The sequence below is a fragment of the Squalius cephalus genome (assembly GCF_949319135.1).
Source record: "Squalius cephalus genome assembly, chromosome: 21".
NCBI lineage: Eukaryota > Metazoa > Chordata > Actinopteri > Cypriniformes > Leuciscidae > Squalius > Squalius cephalus.
The window spans coordinates 1,998,016-2,021,419 of record NC_137142.1 but is presented as its reverse complement, the minus strand read 5'-3'; the positions used below and the strand labels follow the sequence as shown (position 1 = coordinate 2,021,419).

The 23,404-nt window shown below is 41.9% G+C and overlaps 1 protein-coding gene across 11 annotated transcripts in view; it reads right to left on the bottom strand.

Annotated features, from left to right (window-relative positions):
• Positions 1 to 23,404, bottom strand: part of nrxn1b (neurexin 1b) — a gene marked incomplete at its 3' end in the record, with an annotated part of 139,744 nt that overhangs the window by 107,063 nt on the left and 9,277 nt on the right. For all 11 annotated transcript variants that reach the window (XM_079855489.1, XM_079855492.1, XM_079855495.1 and 8 more), the window contains exons 2-4: positions 10,360 to 10,389; positions 924 to 1,228; positions 541 to 564 (exon numbers count right to left, since the gene is read on the bottom strand). In XM_079855489.1, coding sequence (XP_079711615.1) covers positions 541 to 564; positions 924 to 1,228; positions 10,360 to 10,389 — 359 coding nt within the window. The remainder of the gene's footprint in view (positions 1 to 540; positions 565 to 923; positions 1,229 to 10,359; positions 10,390 to 23,404) is intronic.

The following is a 23,404-nucleotide window of genomic DNA, read 5'->3' as shown; positions in this document are numbered from 1 at the left end:
TTATCACTGAAAATGCACTATTTTTAGCAGTGCCACAATTAAGTCAAGAAATCAAAATCTCATGCAGTTTTCTTTTTTGTGCATTCACATTAATTATAGTCAGATATTGTGTGGATTTTATGTGTATACAGAGCATATATTAAAATATGACAACTAAACGTTTAAAAAATGTGGCACATGGAGGGGCTAGAGTAAAAAAAATAGTAAGCCAAAGACAAATAAATTATGGGTGACTTTATCAGCACAGCATTTTCAATGCAGACCATGCAGAATGGGAGGGAATAGAGATGACTGTGGCAGTCAGGACATGTTTCAAACTACTGCTGTGTAAAGGGTGATCCTTCTAATGGTGGTAACTTGAAAGTGAACTAGACAAGGAAATAGGAGAAAAGACTAAATGAAGAAGATTGAATAGAAAAATCGAAAATGGAAAAAAGTACCAACCAGTTAAAAGGATGTTTACAAATAAAGAAAACACACAGCACACCCAAAAAAACAAACAATTTAAATAATATCTACATGACAATGTCGTTTCTTTACCATAGCATATCCAATGCCTGAGTGCTTTGTGGAATAAGAGGGGAAAGGAAATAAAAAACTGTGAATAAAATAACAAATGATACTCAAAAATTTGTTTGTTAAACATTAAAGAAACGTTTAGTAGAATGACATACTCCATGATCGATGTTAGTTTTACAAAGCATATTAGTAGCTGCATAAAATCGAACAAAATAATTGATATGCAATGACACTTTAATTTGATGGTCCCCTTTCAACATTCTACTAACAATAAGTAACTTCGCAACTACATGTCAACTAACTCTTATAGGAATTATTTCTATGGTAATGTCACTTTGTGTTACGAGATCTTGACTGAATCATTGGTCTGTTTGGCTCCTTCGAAGCTCCTGTAGCTCTATTACCTGACGCAAATTCCGTGTTACTTTCACATCATGCCATTCATTGTCATTAAATTTCCCATTGACCAGCTCCACCAGAGCTTCAAACGTCCCGGAACCCAAATTTATGACGAGAGACACCGCCCCGTTTATCAGCGCCAAGTTGACATAGTCAGTGGATTTTCCTGTTTGAAGTAACAGTCCATTTATCTGAAGTGTTTTGAACGACAGTGTGATTTCTTCGCTGCTGCCTTGGATCGGGTTCAGAGAAAGGTCGTAGCAGAAGTATTCTGAACCTTTGAATGTCGCCACAAATTCTTCTTCTATTCCTGAAAACAAAGATGAAAATGATGAGTTAAAAACCAGACAAGTGCGGAGACGAGCGGTGATATGGAGGTCAAGTGAATGATGGCTAACACCTTTCTTAACACCTGTCTCTATTCCTAGTGATTAGCGGAGAGACAGCTAAAAGCAAACCAAGCACCTGGGATGGGAAAGAGAGACTTGAGCTACATTGTTAGACTTTTCATTTTTTATGTACAAGGCAGAGTGCCAGACTGAGTTTATTTTCTGCTTGATTTTGAGTTAATAAAAGACTTGGATAACTCGCCGCCCTGACTTCTTCATCATTGCTATCTTTGAACCTTTTACACTGGTTCCGAAACCAGGGACAAAGAAGTCAGCACACCCTGGACACAGCCCCCACCGTCGCCCCCGTCCCGCTGATGAAAATGGGTCCGCCAGACAACCCAGAGGCATTTGTGTACCAGTGGAGGCATGTGGCTGGGTGCACCTGATCCCGCTGCTGTCCGGGGAAGAACCTCCTGGCTTATGATGATCTGAAGCGGGCCATTCTTCAACGCATCGGCCACTCACCTGGGTAGGTGACAGCGGCCGACCATTCCTGATGGCCAAACAGCTCCGGGACGCTTACCGAAAGTGGCTGATGGCCCAGACTCGGGTGGTACTGGAGCTCGGCTACCTTGAGGAACGCCCTGCCCAGTGTCGCCGGATCAGGCCATCCAGCTGGCTGAGGATCATCTGGTGGTGTGCCCCGGGGTCGGCAAGCCCCTTGTTAATCTCTCTCTCTCTCTATCCTCTCCTTCTCTCTCTTGCCCCACCTCCGTTACCAGTTTGATCTAGGACACGGGGCGTGGCGTCGTAGCCGATGCTTCATCTCCACCTTTTCCTACTCTCCGCCAGTCTCTTTGCCATTCTTCTGCTGCTAGGGCGGCGGGAAGGCCTGGGCCAGTCTGCGGAGACCCGTGTCATTTCCAGGATAAGTGTCTAGTGATAGAAGTGGAAACATTGATCCGGGTCTCCGACTCCCTGTGGACTGCCCCCGATCTGTAACCAAACCACCTTTCATCAAAGCCTGATGCAACAGAGGGCATTGGATATGAGCCGCAAGGTTAAGGTGAGGTGTGTACACAGGGATGTGGTGGATTATCCTTTAGTAACTGTCAATATTTAATTAAGGGGAGAAAAGCGTAGAGTTAAGGTGGCGGTTAATCCCCACCTTAGGCATCCACTAATTTTGGGTACAGATTGGCCAGCATTTACACAATTATTGGGAAATTTGTGTGCAGATGCCTCTTGGGGGACAGGGCTAGGGACGGGTGATGCCGTGGTTCAGGCTGGGGAAGCTGTTCCGGGACCGTCACAGACCGACTCAGTGTATATGAGAACAAGGGCAGAGCTAATGCCGATGATGAGTTAGATAACCTTCCTCTTGAGCAGTCTTGTGATGAAACACTCATAAATGCGTATGACAGGGATCAGCCGCTCTCCTATCCCCATTTTCCTATTATAAAAGACAGGTTGTACGTGGTGGCCAAAGACACCCAGACAAAGGAAGATACAACCCAGTCATTAGTGCCAAAAAGTCATTGGAAATACCTTTCCAGGCGGCTCATTGTAGTACCATGGCAGGCCACTTTGGGGAAGCAAAGACACGTCTCATGGTCCGATTTTTTTGGCTGGGTATTCAAAAAAAGTCAGCCGGTTGTGTGCGGCATGTCGTGAATGCCTTCACACAGCCGTAGTGAAATTCAGTATGTCATGGACCTCCAAGCTTAACTCCATACATTGGGGCAGCTCTCTATGGAGAATTTGCCTCAGACACAGGACAGACAAAGAAGGCTGCACAATAGGGGAATGCGAAAGCGTAAATTTGCACCGGGAGATAAAGTGCTAGTATTGCTACCAACGTCTAGTTCTAAATTACTTGCAAAGTGCCAAGGACATTTTGTGGTTACACGGCGAGTTGGGGATCTCGATTATGAGGTAAGACGAACGGACAGGGACAATTCATGTCAAATTTATCATCTCAATCTTTTAAAATGCTGGAATGAGGTGACATCGGTTGAGTTAGCAGCGGCCGTTTTGGCAGAGGAAGATCTCGGACCAGAAGCAGCTGTCAAAATGAATCTACTCGCTCTGGTCCTGGGGGGAGACACCTCTCGCCGCTGCAGCTCACTGATTTAGCCAAGTTGCAAGCAGATTTTGCAGATGTGTTTTCACACCTGCCCAGTCGCACGGACCTCATACAGCACCATATCGAAACAATCCTCGGGGAAATAGCGCACAGCCTTCCCTATCATTTACCTGAACACAAGAAAAAAGTAGTACAGGATGATTTAAAGGCCATGCTAGAGTTGGGCGTAATAGAAGAATCGCATAGTGACAGGGCGAGCCAGATAGGTTTGGTACCCAAAACGGATGTGTCTGTCCGTTTTTGTGTCGATTATAGACGAGTGAATGCTGTGTCGAAATTTGAAGCTTATCAAATGCCCTAGGTTGATGAGCTGCTTGATCAGTTAGGTTCGGCTTGCTATTTTTCGACACTGGATTTAACAAAAGGATATTGGCAGATACCCTTATCACCATTATCCAAAGACAAACAGGATTCACTATGTCATTCGGATTACACTAATTTATTACTCTTCCGTTCGGGTTTTTCAGGGCTCCCGCTACCTTTCAGCGTCTTATGGACAAAATCCTCCAGCCACATAGTGTGTATGCCGCGTATCCTGAAACATCTATGCGCTGTCCTGAGTTCGCTGAGGGTGGCTGGCCTCAAGGCGAACCCGCGGAAGTGTGCAATTGGGCGTGTGGAGATAATGAATCTGGGGTTTTCACTTGGCACATGGGCCGATTGCAGCCTGCCTTAGTCCCAAGACCAAAAAGGAGGTGAGACAGTTCCTGGGGCCGACGGGGTATTATAGGAGGTTTATTACTAACTATTCGGAGCTCGTCAGCCTGCTGATTGATCTCACTAAAAAGGAAGCACCACATCTAGTCTAGTGGACGGAGCTATGCCAACAGGCCCTAACCAAAGTAAAGGCTGCCTTGTGCGGCAGGCCGGTCTTACACTCTCCTAACTTTGATCTCCCCATTTTGTTACAGATAGACCTATTGGACAGGGGGCTGGGTGCAGTGCCTGTCCCAGGTGGTCGGAGAAGAGGAGCAGCCAGTGCTGTATCTAAGCCAAAAGCTCTCAAACAGAGAGACTAGATACCATTTAAATGAGGTGTTTGGCCATTCCTTGGGCCGTCCTCACCCTCCGTTATTACCTCCTGGGACGGGAATTCACTCTCTGTTCGGACCACACAGCCCTCCAGTGGCTCCACTGCACGAAAGATGCCAACGCGCAGATCAGCCGTTGGTATTTAGCTTTACAGTCCACAGGCTGGGGGCGCAGATGGCTGTAGCCAACTTTCTCTCTAGAAATGAGGAACAGTGGGGCAGTGGGGGTATGTGGCGAGGGGGGTGTAATTATGCTAAGTCTGCAGTGGGTGAATGAGTGCGGAGACAAGCGGGGATGAGGTCAAGTGAATGATGGCTAACACCCATTTTAAAACCTGTCTCTATTCCTAGTGATTGGTGGAGAGACAGATTTAAGCAGCCCACACACCTGGGACAGGAGAGAGAAAGAGACCTGTGCTACACTGTTGGACTGTTAATTTTTTGATGTACAAGAGTAGGCAGAGTCCTAGAGTGTTTATTTTGTGTTCATAAAAAACTTGGATAACTCGCCACCCCAACTTCTTCGTCATTGCTATCTTTGAACCTTTTACAGATGGATTCATTCATAGGATCTCTGACCTGTTTTTTTTTTTCCCAACAAAGAAAAGGAATAACATTTATAAATGACAAAGCCTGTTATTGTACAACCCTGTTTCAAACTAAATCAATCCTACAACTTCAAGATTTGATAATGCTGTTTTAAACTTTGGAACTTTGCAAGGCAACATTCTTTAAAAATCTAAAAATATTTTTGGTGCTTTTGCCTTTATTCTGATAGGATAGTATAGAGTAGACAGGAAGCTAAGTGGGAGAGAGAGGGGGACGGGATTGGGAAAGGTCCGCGAGCCGGGACTCAAACTCGGGTCTTCTTGAACTCGGAACTTCGAGTGACCCAAAGCACAATCACGTTACCTGTTGGAGCGCTGCCCATTAGGCTATTGGCTCTGACACCAAGCAACATTAAAAATTTGCTTTGCCTACATTTCCTGATTTCATAACACTTTTTCCAGTGTATCATGATTCTCATCCATCATCCATTACACGAGCACACAACAGTACAGTAATGAGACATTTTAGAAAATATAAAGCATAGCATCAATCTTAACTTCCACGTTGGGTTACTGAACTGTTTTTAAACAATAGGAAGCATGTGTTGCACCCAATACATGATAAATTTGGATCTTTAGGTGAAGTCCGCCACTCAAAGAAGTTGCTCTTACCACAGTGCTGTGTGTTTGCAGTCATTCCCATGTCCTTGGTAACGATAATTAGGATTGTGGGTATTGTACTAATTTTCACAAAATTTAAATCAGACTTTCTAATGGCTGCTATACAGACACGTTACCTTTTAACAACCTTCGAGAACAAGGATAGTTCTATCTTTAATATGTTATTGCAAAAAACTTAAATTTCTCTATGAAGAATAAACAGAATCTCCTCACTGAACTGCTTGTTAAGAGTGGCCAAGATAGCAAACTAAGGTATGTATTAAATGTTTTGTGTTTTGTTTGTGCAAAACCTACTGCCATTAAATTGGAGTTGGATTGAGAATTTGTTTCCAAAGATTTCTGGAAAATATATTCTTTCTTATGCACATAAATGTTGACCTTACAACAATGTCAACTCAACTCAACTTTATTTATAGAGCACTTTCAACACTACAAGTGGAACCAAAGTGCTGTACAGAAAATATAAAAGAGAAAAATAAAAACAAAAACATAAAAACAATGCAAATATATGACATACACAGTAGGGATGGGACGAAATATCGTTTGACGAAATATCGCGATACAAAACGTGACGAAACGCATCGAGGTCGAAAAAAATGGATCGTGAAATAAAGATAGATGGCACTGCTGCATGATTTGCGTAGTATATAAATAATTTAGTGTATTATATGTGTGTGTATGTATATGGGGCAGACATACAGTCTATGGTGGCAGGCTGGCAGCACCATCTGCTGATCAAGCAGGGTAAAACTAAAGGCCATTGCACACTGAGTCCGAAATTTTCGTATGCGTTTTTTCGTGTTCGTCAGCCTAAAAATTCGTCACGCACAGAAACCTTGCACACTGAGTCCGATGCGTATTTATTAAACCTTTGCGGAAAAAAACGCAAAAAATACAAAAAGATTCGTCAAGCAGTGAGGATGAATTTGTTGCACTCTTTCTTCTTAAAAAGAAAAAAAGAAAGGAAATATTGGGTCCATCCAATCCTGAGATTGAGCCGAGAGGAAGGAGAGTTTCACCTCCTTATCAAGGAGTTGCGAAATTATTCCGAGCGATTCAAAATTTACCTCAGAATGTCAGTGGAACAGTTTGATGCTTTGCTAGCGATACTGGAGCCACATATTAAAAAGAAGACCACCAACTTCCGTGAACCAGTCGATCCTGAACAGGCAGTATGTCTATGGACGGACACGCACACACACACACACACGCGCGCGGCCGGCAGAAGCGCTGGGCAGACAGAACAGCTGTATACAGGTTATATTTTATTCAGTGTCTTTGTAATCCGCATTTTGTTTTTCATACAGTACTGCGGGACGAATTGTATCAACTTGTCAGACGTCATTCTGGATTTTGTCGTTCGCTTGTACGGTGGCTCTGAATTTTCAAAAAACCTCTCAAAACACTGTCTGTGGATGCGAAAAACGCAGAAAACCGAACCCAATCCGAATTATTTTTTTACGGACGAAAGTTTCGTAGGTCAGTGTGCAAGCGTGATTGACATAACGTGAGGTCGAATTTTTTTTTAACGTGCGAAAATTTCAAATGCGAATTTCGGACTCAGTGTGCAATGGCCTTAAGACTGTGTGTAAGCTATGCCATGCTGTCATTCCGCACACCACATCCAACACATCAAACATGAACCACCACCTTCAACGTCACCATAATAAGTTGTTGTTATACAGTAATATTTTTTTCTTTTTTGATATCGTATCGTGACGTATCGTATCGTGACCCTGGCATATCGAGGTGCATCGTATCGTGAGTTTAAGTGTATCGTCCCATCCCTAATACACAGCTTACAAAGCATATTCAAATGCTAAAGAAAACAGATGTCCAGCAAAAGCCCCTGTGATAACAATCCAGCTAAATTCTCATCTTGCTTCTTCTTCATGTGTGAGTGTGATTTGAACTTGAATAACATCCTGTAGTCCAGTAACTTATTTTAGGTAAAGTTTAATAACAAAATTAACTGTTACACAGTCAAAAAACTGTATCGGTCCAATATTGCATCACACAAAAAAACGAACGGTCATTGCTGGAAATTACATCATCATCAATATGAAATATAATACATATTCAATTATTTACTTATTGTATGATTAACCAACACACAATTATTTATTCCACCTCTACATAAGAAACAAATAACATATGGCTATTAAATACTCTTTTGTTGTTAAATAATGTTAGTAAAGAGCCTACAAACATTAACAGATCGAGTAATGTAATGATGCACTTACTGTTCACAGTCGTGTTCACAGCTAAACAGAGAATGTTGAATCGCACATGATACACACAAATGCTCAAAAGAATATGAAAAGTAAATGAACTGAATAAAAATTTGGTCTTTTCCAGTGTCAAAATAATATATAAGTGCATTAGTGTCCATCCAGTTTTTCAGCAGCGCTGGTTCCAGGAGTATTTAAGGAAACGTCTAAGTTACTAATGTAACCCCCGTTCCCTGACGGAGGGAACAGTGACGTTACGTCAGACTGACGTCATGGGGTCTCGCCTGGGAGCCCAATCACCTCCAAGTAGTAACAGAACGAGCCAATGAACATTGGCAAGTGAGATTTGCATGCCGAGTCACACCCACCCGGACATACAGGTATGAACAGGACCAGTATTACTCTTAGTATTATTATAGGACTCCACTTCAAAGCATAAGCGCTCCTCATAGAGGGGGCTCTAGCTGAAGTGAAAGTGTCCAACTGCCACTGGAGGTAGATCACTAAAGTCCTCTGCATGCCATCCAGAGACCACACATGGAGGTTCCAGAGGTCTGGACGCAGGTGCCATATGGTGTCCCGTCCCTGAGAAAGCAGGTCCTTCCTCAGAGGAATGGGCCAGGGAGGGCCTGTCGTGAGGCGCATCAGTTCTGGGAACTAGGTCTGGTTGGGCCAGTACGACGCAACTAACAAGACCTGCTTCTCGTCCTCCATGACCTTGCACAGTGTCTGTGCGAAAAGGCTCACTGGGGGAAACGCTATTTGTGTAGGCCCAGAGGCATGCTGTGTGCCAGTGTATCCGTGCCGAGGGTCCCGTCGGTCAGGGAATAGAACAACTGGCAGTGGGCGGACTCCTGGGAGGCAAACAGGTCTACCTGTGTGTCCCTGAATCGGCTCCAAATCAGCTGGACCTTATAGGGATGGAGTCTCCGACTGAGCTTGCCCGGGATATAAATGGCACGCAGAGGAGGAGATTGCGGGTCATGACCGCAATGCCAACATGGACATGCTCTTGCAGTGAGAACATGCACCATCCCCGAATGCTCTCTCAGCATGCTGTTTGCCCAAGCATGAGAGACAGCGATCATGGCCTTCAGATGAAGTCAGGAGACGACCGCATCCAGAAACACACGAACGGAAAGACAGCTTGAAAAAGACGCTGACCGCTCGCGCTTGCTCTTTTAGCCGAAACACCCAGGGACGAATGCTGCACTGTGTGCACAGCAAGCTGGATGCAGACACCGCTGGAATGCGCCTTCTCACGAGAAGAGAGATCCCACAACGAGCTGCAGGCAAAATAGCAATTAAAATTGCTGTTTTCGGAATGTTTCTCCTGATAGTAATTAAAATTGCTCTTTGTTCTTTGTAGAAATTTACTCTTCTTTAGAAGGTGAAGGGAATGAGCGATCGCTGTCACAACCGCTTGGCTCCGAAGCTAAATATGAAGTGAGTAATGCCAGTCCTATTTATACCCATATGTCCGGGTGGGTCTGACTCGGCATGCAAATCTCACTGGATGATATATTAATTGGCTCGTTCCGTTACCACTTCGGATGTGATTGAGCTCCGAGGCGAGACCCCATGACGTCAGTCTGACGTAACGTCGAACGTGACTGACTGACTGGGAACTGAGGGCTAAAATACACGGGTGAGTAATCAACATATAACAGAACAGGTGCGTAAAATAAATGAACAACTATGGAGACTAACTAGGAACACAGGCAAACGGAAACACGGAAAACCAAACTTAAACACATTGAAACTAAACAGAACTAAACACAAATGTTACAAATACGGGCTTGACTCATATTGCAGGATCATACAGACAGTATTCGAGACGCTACTGTAAGTTGCTGTGTGAACAGGACATTGAGACTCACACCTGTCAGTAAATGCAGTTGTCAATCCTAAAAACTGACAGTGGGAACGTAGCTAATTGCTGGAATTTTCTGTACAGCATCATGGGCAATGTAGTTTTTCATAATGAATTCCACTGTTAAACAATTATTTTAAAAGTAAGTTGAAATAATGCAGGCTTACAGCTTCAACACAAGCAAATACTATTGATTAACATCCTCGTAGTTCACAGTATGGCTGTCTTTAAAGGTTTATAACAAGTTATAGTTAAAAATCAATTTCCCTAAGGAGAACATGAATGGCGTTTTTACTGTTGCACTCTATAATGTACAGCTATTTCTATGAATATTCCAACTTCAAAAGATATTTGCCCCTTATGGAAAAGAAACATGCCTGTTTCAGCTAATGATTGTTGGCATATTTTTGATCATCTAAAATGAAACCCATGTTTGCTACTGGCACACAACAACAATCTGTCAACATTTTTACGACCAAATCATGAAGAACTCCCGTGACCACCCCTACAATTAATTCATTAAGTAGCTGAAGATACTGAGGGGAAAAGACAGGACAGGACTAAGGTAGACAAATGTGGAAAAGAAACAGAGGCCCTACCTTGGTCGCCCATCATGAGGTGTGCCAGACCTTAAAGGAAAACAAGAGCACAGTCAGCAAAGCATTTGGCCAGGAGTAAACTGAGACTGAGTCATCATGATGCTTGTGATTGAGACAATGCATGAATTAAACACGAGACACAGTTTTATACTAAGAAATAAGCCACTTGAGCATGAGCATTATAGTGGGCAAGAATTTGGCGTAAAAATGTGGGCAAGAGTAATATGCGCACACAATACACTTTTTTTGTAATAATAATAGGAAGAATTACTTCTAACAAGTCATACATTTAATTAATCTAACTATGGGCTGTTTATGGCACCATAGCAACTCGCACATTTATATAGAATATATGAAGGCTATGTCCACACTAGTGCGTTTTCGATTTAACAGCATTTTAAAAAGATCTCAGGGACAGCAAAAAAAGAACAATAAAGTCAGCAAAGCTTGCAGTTTTGTCTCCATGTTATTCTTTACAGAGTCGTCAAGGCTGGTTTGTTGTTGTCATGTTCTGGTACCATAATGGTCATGTGATAGGGGCTTGACGAATCAGGGAAGGATACACAGTGATCCAGAAGATCCAACCAGGGAGTGAATGTTGGCAGCCACGCCTTCGTCTTCAAAAGGCTACATTGAAACGCAACCCTGGAGTTTTTAAACTAAAACGGGGTCTGAAGTGTTTCCAAAAGTCTTCGTTTTCGAGGATTGAAAATTCCGGAGTACTGTGGACGCCAGGCGCAACCGTTTTATAAGTTATGCGTTTTAACGAAAACCCAGTAGTGAAAATGGTAAGTATTTTTTATTTTACTATATCTCTTTTTTCTACTTAAAAACTAAAAAAGCCAGTAGCGGACTTCACAGACATTCTCTCAGGAGAAAACTACGTAACGGTGTCCTCACTGCTGCCCATGTTGGCCCATTTAGAAGGTGTGCTGGAGGAGTCAGATGATGATACTGACAGCCGACCTGAAGCGTGTCATCCTGGAGCAGATGGAAGGCAGATATGGTGATGACCCCATCCAGAGAATGATCCGTAAAGCAACACTGCTTGACCCCAGGTATGAAACCTCCCGAACTTCATTACACAAAATCTGAAATGATGGAAGAGATTGTGATAGAGATTGCTCTGTCGCTGCCAAGTCCAACACCAGGTCCCTCACATGCTGGAGAAGAGGGAGAGGAACCAGATGCCGGCGCCTCCACCGCCACCGTGCCTAAGAAATAAAAGTGGTCTTTGGGCAGCCTTCTTGGAAAAAGAGCAGCCACGGCACTCACTGATGAGCAAAAGGTCGAGTCAGAAATGACCATGTACCTGCAGGAAATGGCCATTGATGGGGAAGAGGACCCACTGACTTGGTGGAAAACGAACGAAAAAAGGTCTCCGTTCATGGCAAGATTAGCACGGCAATATCTGTGCATATGTGCTACCAGTAATCCATCAGATCAGGTATTCAGCACAGCGGGTAGTGTAGTTTCAATCCACAGCCTATTAAAACCAGAGAAAGTGAATATGTTGGTATTTCTGGCCAGAAACATTGAAATTTAAACATGGTCTATGGTGAAAGATATTAGACTTCTTTGCGCACTTTTCGCAATCCGTTACGGAGCTATTCAATTTTGATTTTGCATATTGTTTTTTAAACGTTCATTCATTTAGCATATGACCACTTTACAATATTTCAATAACATAATTTATTTTGTAGCCTATGCTTTGCACGACAAAAAGTTAATTGTGCTGCTAATTATAAGTGAAATGGAAATCCCGAGTTTCGGTCTGAGTGTTGTTCCCGTTTTCTTGTTCCTAATTAGCTGTTCTTCTGTGTTTTAAAGGTTGTATCAGTGATTTCAGGCCCAAAAAAAAAAAGATCACATTCATCTAATCTTTCTTAACGATCTGCTAGCTGCCCGCCCCATAAGCATGCCGTCAAAAGAACGCGTCTCTGTAGGCAGCCTAGGCTCTGAGATATGAACACAAAAACAGTTGGTTTCACCAACCACTCAAAACCAAAACAAATAGTGTTCCAACCAATCACCGACAGGGGGTGGGTGTTGTGAGGTTAAATAAACTCATTCGCCAACTTGAACTAAATGCAAACACCATAAGACATTTATCCATGCCTACATCACCAAGGGTTAAGTTTCCTTCCCTATTAATAGAAATGGTTTAACCCAACACAAGAAAAAGGGAAGCTGTGATCCCGCCCCCTCCTTTGAGGAGTCACAGGAACAGGATATGATGAGACAGCATGTGGAGTAACTGTTTGCAATGTGAGGATAAATACAGATTTGAAATAATAAATAACAAAAATGCATAACTACAACTTGTCTTTGTGTGGTTATTGGGAAAAATACACCAAAGGAAACTACCGTAGACATAACACGTTGTGATGACCGCTGATATGTGCACCTATCTGCAATCAACTCAAACAGCATATCTTAAACTTATTATAATTGAATGTTAGAGAATAATGAACCAAATTAAACAATTGTATCATAAACCTAACAGACTGCACCATAGTCAACAGAAACACAAAACCTTAAATAACCAATGTAAAGAAACATAAGCCCATAAACTGTTTCTAAAGACTTCACATGCTGCCGTTATCGCGGTAGTGAACCAGTCATCACACTGGCGCTAAATATCACTAAGAAAAATGGAAGTTGCTGCAGTAGGAGAAGCCACTGTACTATATAATAATTTTGTATATAAATTGCTCGCGCCTCAGAGCATGCAGACAAAACGCCATAAAGTTATCTTGCTTTCGGAGGCGGATGTGTGCTGTTCTGGGGGGTTATTATGCTGAACCACTGTGACGACAGACTTTGCTCAGGCATTTCAGAACAACCAAAACAGTTTTTCAGGCCTTGTCCTCCACACTAATACACTTTCGTTTTACGTTTGGCCTTCCGTCCACACTGAGATGCCCTTTTTGTCCAGTGAAAACTGAGCTTTTTGATAAATGATAAAGTGGATAAATTTGAAAAAGGCGTTTTCGCGTTGTAGTGTGGACTGTGAAAACGGAGGTCTTTAAAAACGATTGATATAAAGGTGCTCTAAGCCCAGAGCCGCCTTAACCTAATGTTAGGCCCCGGGGCTGAGAGGTTTTGTAGGCCCCCCATCCCCTCGATTTATAGAGTCTCATTTTAAAAAAGTGTAATATCTAGGTAATCTACATCACATAATGCATTAGTTTCTTTCGAGACCTACAACAGTGAGTTTTTTTTTTAATATTGTTTTCAATTTGAATATTGTTATTAACATATCACTGAGCACATAAACACAAGACACTTTATTTAACAACCACACACAGCAACTAAATTTAAACTTTATGCAAATGAGAAGCGATTTTCGCGAGCGACAACCAATAGGAAAGAAGCCTTTAAGTGGAGATCAGCTCCCGTCACCGTCTCGAGTGCAGGAGAGACAGAAGAGTTCAAGGGCGATTTCACTGTTTTATATGATTTGACAGTAACTAACCACAAACATGGATATAATAAAATGATGCACGGAAAAGAAACTGTCGACAGTCTCAGTGAGTTTATTCTGGATTTAGTGCGTAAATCATTTTGTTTACAAATGAGATGCTTTGCAGTTGTTATATAGCCTACATGTTAAAGATTTTATTTTGGATGTGTTCATTGTGATTATATTGGCTGGGTTTTTAAAAGTTTATAAAATTGAAAGGATCATTGCTTGGTGCATTTGGAAACAAAGCTTGTCTATTTCTAAATGTAATCGCGTGCATCGCTGATGATTATAGGCTACTGTCCGTGTGTTGAAAAAAACGTCGATTAAACACACTCGCAACAGACACCCCAAAGCGGAGACGTTAGTGGCACTGAGCGGACACGAACCGTAACGCCTCATTCGCGCCGCGGGACCTCTAGACGCGCGTAAACTTGTCTTTGCATAGACTTAACATTGAAATCACTCGCGCCAGACGCTCTTTTCGCGTTTGGTGTGAACGCACCATAACAATAACATTAGAGCGACAGCACTACCAACGTCCACAAGCGACTAGCGACAAAATCTGACAAGTTAAAACAATATGACCTTTTCAGCTCATCATGAACCTGAACATGGGAGGCCCCTGAACTTGGGAGGCCCCTGGGCTTCAGCCCAGGTAAGCCCGTGCATTAAGGCGGCCTTGTCTAAGCCAGCCATTCCCAAACTGTGGTCCGCGGACCACTAGTGGTCCGTGAGGGTACTGCAGGTGGTCCGTGGAAAGGCAAAATAAAATATAAAATAATATTTTGTTTACCTTAATTTTACCAGGAAATTCCCATAAAAAAAAAAAAATGTAAAAAGAATATGTAGGCCTATATTGATATAAAATTTTAATTAAATTGTCAAGTTATTGTGTGATTACTAAAATAGCCTAGTGGTGTTCGGCCGTGACATTCAAGTTCAGTGCCGTTAGAACCACAACATTGGTTCGGTGGATAGCAACAGGTTCTCTGAAGAGAAAAGGGCAGAGGCAAATATGTTCTCATTATCACATCACACGCATAGCTTTTAATGGTGCGTTCACACCGGACGAAATTTCGCTTCAAACTTTTGTTTTTACGCGCGTCAATTTCGCTCTCGACGCGCGAATTGATACAGCGTATCACTAGACGCGGTAGGCGCGAATTTGACATATGATCCCTTTTTGAATTTGACGCGCTATTCGCGTCCGGTGTGAACGCACAGTTAGGCATAGGCAGTAACGAAATGTTTATAAATGGAATGAATAAGGCCTGTTATTATTTTAATTTCCAGTTAGTTTCTTGATCTCGCGTTTCTGAAATGTTTTCCTGGGGCCGTATTCACAAAGAATTTTAAGGCTAAAAGTAGCTCCTAACTGGCGAATTTAGGAGCAACTCCTAAAAATAATGGGCGTGTCACTCGTAACTTTAGGACTCCTAATTTTTTTGACTAAGAGTATTTCACGAAGCATTTTAGCCCTAAAAGTAGCACCTAAGCCTGGGACAGCTTAAAAGAAGTCGAGAGGACTCCTAACTCACTAAGACCTTCACAAACCGCTTTTTGTGGCATTTCACGTTGCGATGTTTTGAAATGCGCTTGCGGCGGCTACAGGAGCTTCCAATCGCCAGGGAACAATTCTGCATTGTAGGCATAACTAGGGATGCAATAACGCCACCAATAACAACCAAAACTAGGCTACTCATTGCATGTAAACTAATTGTAACGTTTCATTGTGAATCAAATTAAAATGTTCTTCTCTTTGCAAACGTAGGCAGAGGCATATAGAGACAGATTAATTCAATAATGTTGCAAAGATATTGCATGAATCCATATGTTTCATTAGGCTACTAGGCTATTTGTTTTGCCTTACTCTTTATTCATTTAGGCTATTTATTCAGTTATTCATTATCTTCCATCCTTCGCACTACTTGTGTAGCGCACGCATTCTCAGACCTGTCACTCATCATCGTAGGGGAGGTGTTTGGAATCATTCCCGCGTTACAATCATCAGCCAATCAAGGTGGTCACTTCAGTCAAGCTCGTGCATGAGTAATGACGTCATCCATAACAACGAAGACTCACTCTTAGTTTAGGAGTTGTCATTTTTCTTTACTAAGAGTAGGTCTGAAAGGCGTTGTGAATAACTTTTAAGAGAAAACTCCTAGCTAAAATCTTTTAGTGTGATTTAGGAGTACTCCTAGTGGTAAGATAAAATGCTTTGTGAATACGGCCCCAGATGTGCTGTTAAGTGGACAAACTCAAGCCTACTTTTTGAGGACTTGTAAAACTAAAACTAAAATCGCCAAAGGTTTTGAAATGTTGACTATATTCCAGTCTTCTGTATAGATTTCATACTCCATTGCTATGGAAATAAGCCTGTTGTTCAAATGAACCTGATTATGCCCTCGGGCGCTTGAGTAAATAAATAAAATATGTGGCAGCCGTTGTGTGCAGTAAACTTTCTTTTAACAAGCCTGTTGTACTGATGTGCTGACTAATGATAGTTTTAGAGCTAGTAAGCCTATTTAGAGGTGCAGATTAATTCAGGTAGGACTCTGTGTAGACATATTTTATTATGTGTATTATGAGGTGGTCCGCGAAAATTCTTGATTACAAATAGTGGTCCACACACACAAAAAGTTTGAAAACCCCTGCTCTAAGCGATGTTGGGTGACGTCACTTCTTGTTGACGTTCGAAGTATTGTCAAACAAAACGGAGGCTAGCTCGACCCTCCCTCCTCCTCATCCTGTCCCCTCCCTCTCACCCTCCCACCCTCCCTCCCTCTCCCCCCCTCCCTCCCTTCCTTAAAAATATAAATCATTGATGCATAAAATTAATCAGAAAGATAGATGTTGAGTAAAAGTTGTCCATAATGTGATGTTTGATATCTAGAATTACAGCACAGATCAGTGCATCAGAGTAATTATTTTAGCAAATCAAAGTGATTTGTGTGAGAGAGAGATGGAGACAGAGGCCCAAATCCTGTAATCCTTCCGTCTGATCAAAGTAATGAAAAAAGCTTTTTAAATCATTTAATGGAAAGTTCGAATTTCAAATAATAAGCAGCATTCTGAGCTTTATATATATACTAGATACAGCAGTGAGATAAACAGACATGCGGTTCAATTCATCAGCTCACTGATTTATGGTGAAAGATGTAGCCTAGCTATTGATCTAACTTTATAATGTGTTGTTAAGTAAAATAACACCTCAGATTTTCACAACATGAAAAGCAAACATAATCCCAGTATTATTTCATATGAGCTTGAACCAAATGCTCTGAAGAAAAGATACTGTTATATATAACTCCATGTTGTGACGTGATAAGGCAACAAGCAAAAAAAAGGTTATTTTCCATGTAAATCTGACATGAGACAGGACATTTTGTCGATCGCTTGGTTTGCTTCTGCAATGCTATAATGGTAGGCACATCAAAACTGTTTTATTGTCACATTTGTGTTTCATGTATTATATCACATGAGGTAAACAAAGATATTCGTGGCTTTCTATTTTCATTTAGAGCTGGAAAATCTGATTCATTCTAGTGACATTTGGACAAATGTATGACATTTGGACGGTTCTTGCAAATGAACAAAATGTCATGGCATTTCGGGCATTTTTGTATCAAGGTTAATACAACCTTGTTACTCATTCATTGAGAAAAAAACATCATTGATATAATTATTAATTATATAACTGGATAGCTATATATTTCAAAGGATATTGACCCATAGTTATACATAACAAGGAATATTAAGCATTTACTCCTCAGTCACCAGTAGTAACTAATAATTAAGAGTAATGAACTAGTTTGTAGATAATGGCAAATTGATGAATGGAGTACTTCACTATTATACAACTAGTACTGAATCTTTTATACTCACTGATCAATTAAAATAACTACTAAGTGGTTAAGTATCACAAAATGAACACATCAAAATAATGCAGTGTTAGTAGTGTATTACAAGCCAACTGGCAATGGCAAATCTATGACATGTATATGGTCTTATACAGCCTAAGTTAGTAATTGGATTTGATGTATCAAAGCAAGACTAACCTAATGGCCCAAAGAACTCACAACCCAACTAAACTGCTTTTAATGATTGAAATCACCATAAAATCATAAAAAAGTCACAAGACCAAAAAAAAAAAAGAAAAAAAGATTTAAAAAAAAGATGAATAGGCTAATGGCCTCTTATGCACTTATGAAACCCGTTTTCAAAAGTTTGCATTTTCAGGCCCCCAAAACGCTGTTGTTGTTTAAATGAACAGCCAAAACGCATAAAAAGTTTCCAGTTTTAGTTGGAAACAGTGTCATGTAAACGGCCCCTTATATGCTAAAATAATACAAATTTAGATTTAACCCAGATATAATTCACCTGCCTGTATCTTTCTAGTGATCTTGAAGACCTTGATTAGCTTGTTCGGGTGTGTTTGATTATTTTTGTAGCTAAAATCTCCAGGGCAGTAACACGTGAGCGCCAGAGTTGAGGTTTTTATTTATTTAATCAATACAACAATGTCTAAGGTGTGTAATAAAATTTAATTTAATTAAACTGACAATTATCAGAATACATTTGCACATATTGCCTGAACTACATATTAATATGTTTTATATTCTTAAAATGTAAACGAGGCAGGGTTGTGTTTTATATTATGTTCTGTTATAAATATACATGCAGCAGTGAAGATAATCAATGTAATTGTTGCCTGAACCACATTTGTGTGGCTGTTATTATGTTTAAGATTTTTTAAATGAAAACAAAAACAGGCAAACAGAGTGGTTTTAAATAACATTTTTCGTTTTATTGTTAAATTTACAAACATATAACCGGCGTAGGCAGAGCGATCCATTTGCAGAATTACTGGGGTAAGGCTAGTTCTCCTGAGTCGAACTTTGTGTACTTGGTATTGAGAAATGCCCCATATATTTATCTGGTGTTTGGCAGGGAGTGCTGTGGCTTCACCCCTGGAGAATTGACCTTTTTTATAGTTTAAAATGGTAGTCACACTTGAGTTTTTTTTTGTTTGTTTTTTTTTTGCATCCTTTTTTCATCCAATTTCTTCTTTTAAGACAATGTATTTTACGCTGCTCAACTGATTGTAGGCAACTATGTAATGAATGTTTTCATCTGATATTTCATGATGAATACTTTTGTGTAATAAAATGCTTGCAAAGCCATCTCCAATGGCAGAGAAATGACTAACAGCAGGCAGATGAAAATGTAATAATCATATGACAGCATTCCCAGAAAAATACAGAAGAGGATCAAAATTGCATGTATTACCACATACTACTCATCTAAAAAAAACAAAGCCTGAGCTTTTTGAAACACAACTGTTATATGTATTCTAAACCAGTTAGACTTTACTCTTATACAACATGATAACTTTTACAGTGCTGTGCTATTCTCGGCCTGAACGACAATTAAAATCATATTCTGGAACTGCTACTTCAAACTGTTTTATGATGTTCATTAAAGGTAAAACTTACAATTAGGCTGTTTTCATTAACACTACATTATGCATTAGATAAGAAGATGTCTATACAGCATTGATTCATCTTTGTCAATGTTAATTTACACATACTACTCTCTTAACATTAAATAGTGCATATGTTAACATTATCTGATGCATAATTTAGGTGATGATCAACACCTCTTTATAACATTTATTAAAGGGACACTCCACCCATTTGCATTAAGCTTTGCATTGTTAGAAACCCAGTCATACTATTGAATGGTCGTGCAACACTCTCTCATTTTCCCCTGAGACGGGAGAAATCCGTTATTTACCTTTTACACTTCCTCCTACAATGAAGCAAAAATCGTCATTTTGCGTCATTGTAGGAGGAAGTGTAAGAGATTTCTGTTGAGACTACAAGCACTAGTTCCTCATCTTTCCCAGGGGGCGGGACCCGCTCACGCTACAGACCTATTACAGATCAGTGGGTGGGACTTTACTCTCTGAAACTGAAAGCAATATCCTCCATCTTGTTTGAAGCTAAGCTAACAGGCGCTGTGGAGACAGATGTTTTCGAGGACAAAGAAGAGGATTTCGGAAGTCTGATGCTTGAATCAGGTGTTTGTGGCTACCTTTACAAGCCGGATTATAGCGAAGAGCAGCCGAGGCAGAAGACCTGCCTGCCGCGGACGAGGAGCCCGGACTGGCTCGAGTTAGGGCGGACTGGTGGCGCCGGTGATCTCACTATGCAACTCATAGACTGTAAGATGCAACTACGAACACAGAGATAGAGTCCGTCTGCGGCAAAGAATTTCAACAATGACAATTTCTCCTGGACGAAATCTCTGAATCAGACGAGGACACGGACGTTTGTGTTGAGAACTATCCTAGTTTCGCACCGCATATGTTCTGACTGAACATCCAGGTACCATGCAATAATTCACCTTTTCGAAAGAAATACAAACGAGGAGTAATGCACTAATGAGTTCGCCAACTAACTAGATATTTTGTGTGAATGTGAAATGAATTTCAAGCTCTGGTGGTAGCTAGCCTTGTAGACGGAAGAGTGATTTCTCTTATAGGCAGATATGCGCTTTCTGGATTAGTGGGAGTGGCTTGCGGAGCTGTGCAATGTGGTGCATTGTGGGAGTTGTTGTCTTTCATATAAGTGCGTCCTGAAGTTATTTTTTGTCTTTCCTCGGTCACGAAGGCACCAAATTCAAAATTTATTTTACATTTCGACTACATATATGACCCACTTTAAATAAAAAACAATGTTCAAATGGGTGGAATGCCCCTTTAACTAAAATACAAATATATTAGTAATTTCTTCCACCTGAGAAATATTATTTTGAGGTGAGATTGGTTGGAAACAGCAATGAAATCTAATGGATTAATCTTTGATGTAAAAATGCTAGTATATGTTCTGTTGCTTAATTGTCACGAACTGATCAGAGACACGAAGGTTGAGGATCCAAATGCAGTATTTATTTAAAGGGTTAGGCCTATCCACAATCGTAATCCAAATCCAGGCAAGGGTCATACACAAACAAACAATCCAAACAATAACAGATAAGGGCTGAGGCAAAGACAGAAATCCAAGGGAACAGGCAGAGAATCAAGAGAGACGGGAGAAACAGGATACAAACACGCTCAGAAATGCAGTGAGACATACAAGACTTTGCAGTGAATGAATGAGTTTACATTGTTTAAATATGCTGCCATCTTGTCCGAAGACAAAGGCGTAGATGCTGCCATCTTGTCCGAAGACAAAGGCGTAGATGCTGCCATCTTGTCCAAAGACACAGGTGTAGAGGCTTCATCTTGTCCGAAGACAAAGGTGTAGATGCTGCCATCTTGTCTGAAGACAAAGGTGTAGAGGCGGTCATCTTGTCCAAAGACACAGGTGTAGAGGCTTCATCTTGTCCGAAGACAAAGGTGTAGATGCTGCCATCTTGTCTGAAGACAAAGGTGTAGAGGCGGTCATCTTGTCCAAAGACACAGGAGTAGAGGCTTCATCTTGTCCGAAGACAAAGGTGTAGATGCTGCCATCTTGTCCGAAGACATAGGTGTAGAGGCGGCCATCTTGTTCAAAGACACAGACGTAGAGGCTTCATCTTGTCCGAAGACAAAGGTGTAGATGCTGCCATCTTGTCCGAAGACACAGGCGTAGAGGCGGCTATCTTGTCCAAAGACAAAGGCGTAGATGCTGCCATCTTGTCCGAAGACACAGGCGTAGAGGCTTCATCTTGTCTTAAGACAAAAGCGTAGATGCTGCCATCTTGTCCGAAGACACAGGCGTAGAGGCTTCATCTTGTCTGAAGACAAAGGCGTAGATGCTGCCATCTTGTCCGAAGACACAGGCGTAGAGGCTTCATCTTGTCTTAAGACACAGGTGTAGAGGCGGTCATCTTGTCCAAAGACACAGGAGTAGAGGCTTCATCTTGTCCGAAGACAAAGGTGTAGATGCTGCCATCTTGTCCGAAGACATAGGTGTAGAGGCGGCCATCTTGTTCAAAGACACAGACGTAGAGGCTTCATCTTGTCCGAAGACAAAGGTGTAGATGCTGCCATCTTGTCCGAAGACACAGGCGTAGAGGCGGCTATCTTGTCCAAAGACAAAGGCGTAGATGCTGCCATCTTGTCCGAAGACACAGGCGTAGAGGCTTCATCTTGTCTTAAGACAAAAGCGTAGATGCTGCCATCTTGTCCGAAGACACAGGCGTAGAGGCTTCATCTTGTCTGAAGACACAGGCGTAGAGGCTTCATCTTGTCTGAAGACAAAGGCGTAGATGCTGCCATCTTGTCCGAACACACAGGCGTAGAGGCTTCATCTTGTCCGAAGACAAAGGCATAGATGCTGCCATCTTGTCCGAAGACACAGGTGTAGAGGCTTCATCTTGTCCGAAGACACAGGCATAGAGACTTCTTCTTGTCCGAAGACAAAGGTGTAGATGCTGCCATCTTGTCTGAAGACAAAGGTGTAGAGGCGGTCATCTTGTCCAAAGACACAGGAGTAGAGGCTTCATCTTGTCCGAAGACAAAGGTGTAGATGCTGCCATCTTGTCCGAAGACACAGGCGTAGAGGCGGCTATCTTGTCCAAAGACACAGGAGTAGAGGCTTCATCTTGTCCGAAGACAAAGGTGTAGATGCTGCCATCTTGTCTGAAGACAAAGGTGTAGAGGCGGTCATCTTGTCCAAAGACACAGGTGTAGAGGCTTCATCTTGTCCGAAGACAAAGGTGTAGATGCTGCCATCTTGTCTGAAGACAAAGGTGTAGAGGCGGTCATCTTGTCCAAAGACACAGGAGTAGAGGCTTCATCTTGTCCGAAGACAAAGGTGTAGATGCTGCCATCTTGTCCGAAGACACAGGCGTAGAGGCGGCTATCTTGTCCAAAGACAAAGGCGTAGATGCTGCCATCTTGTCCGAAGACACAGGCGTAGAGGCTTCATCTTGTCTTAAGACAAAAGCGTAGATGCTGCCATCTTGTCCGAAGACAAAGGCGTAGAGGCTTCATCTTGTCTGAAGACAAAGGCGTAGATGCTGCCATCTTGTCCGAACACACAGGCGTAGAGGCTTCATCTTGTCCGAAGACAAAGGCATAGATGCTGCCATCTTGTCCGAAGACACAGGTGTAGAGGCTTCATCTTGTCCGAAGACACAGGCATAGAGACTTCTTCTTGTCCGAAGACAAAGGTGTAGATGCTGCCATCTTGTCCGAAGACAAAGGCGTAGATGCTGCCATCTTGTCCGAAGACACAGGTGCAGAGGCTTCATCTTGTCCGAAGACAAAGGCATAGATGCTGCCATCTTGTCCGAAGACACAGGTGTAGAGGCTTCATCTTGTCCGAAGACACAGGCGTAGAGACTTCATCTTGTCCGAAGACAAAGGTGTAGATGCTGCCATCTTGTCCGAAGACAAAGGCGTAGATGCTGCCATCTTGTCCGAAGACACAGGCGTAGAGGCTTCATCTTGTCCGAAGACAAAGGCGTAGATGCTGCCATCTTGTCTGAAGACACAGGTGTAGAGGCGGTCATCTTGTCCAAAGACACAGGAGTAGAGGCTTCATCTTGTCCGAAGACAAAGGCGTAGATACTGCCATCTTGTTC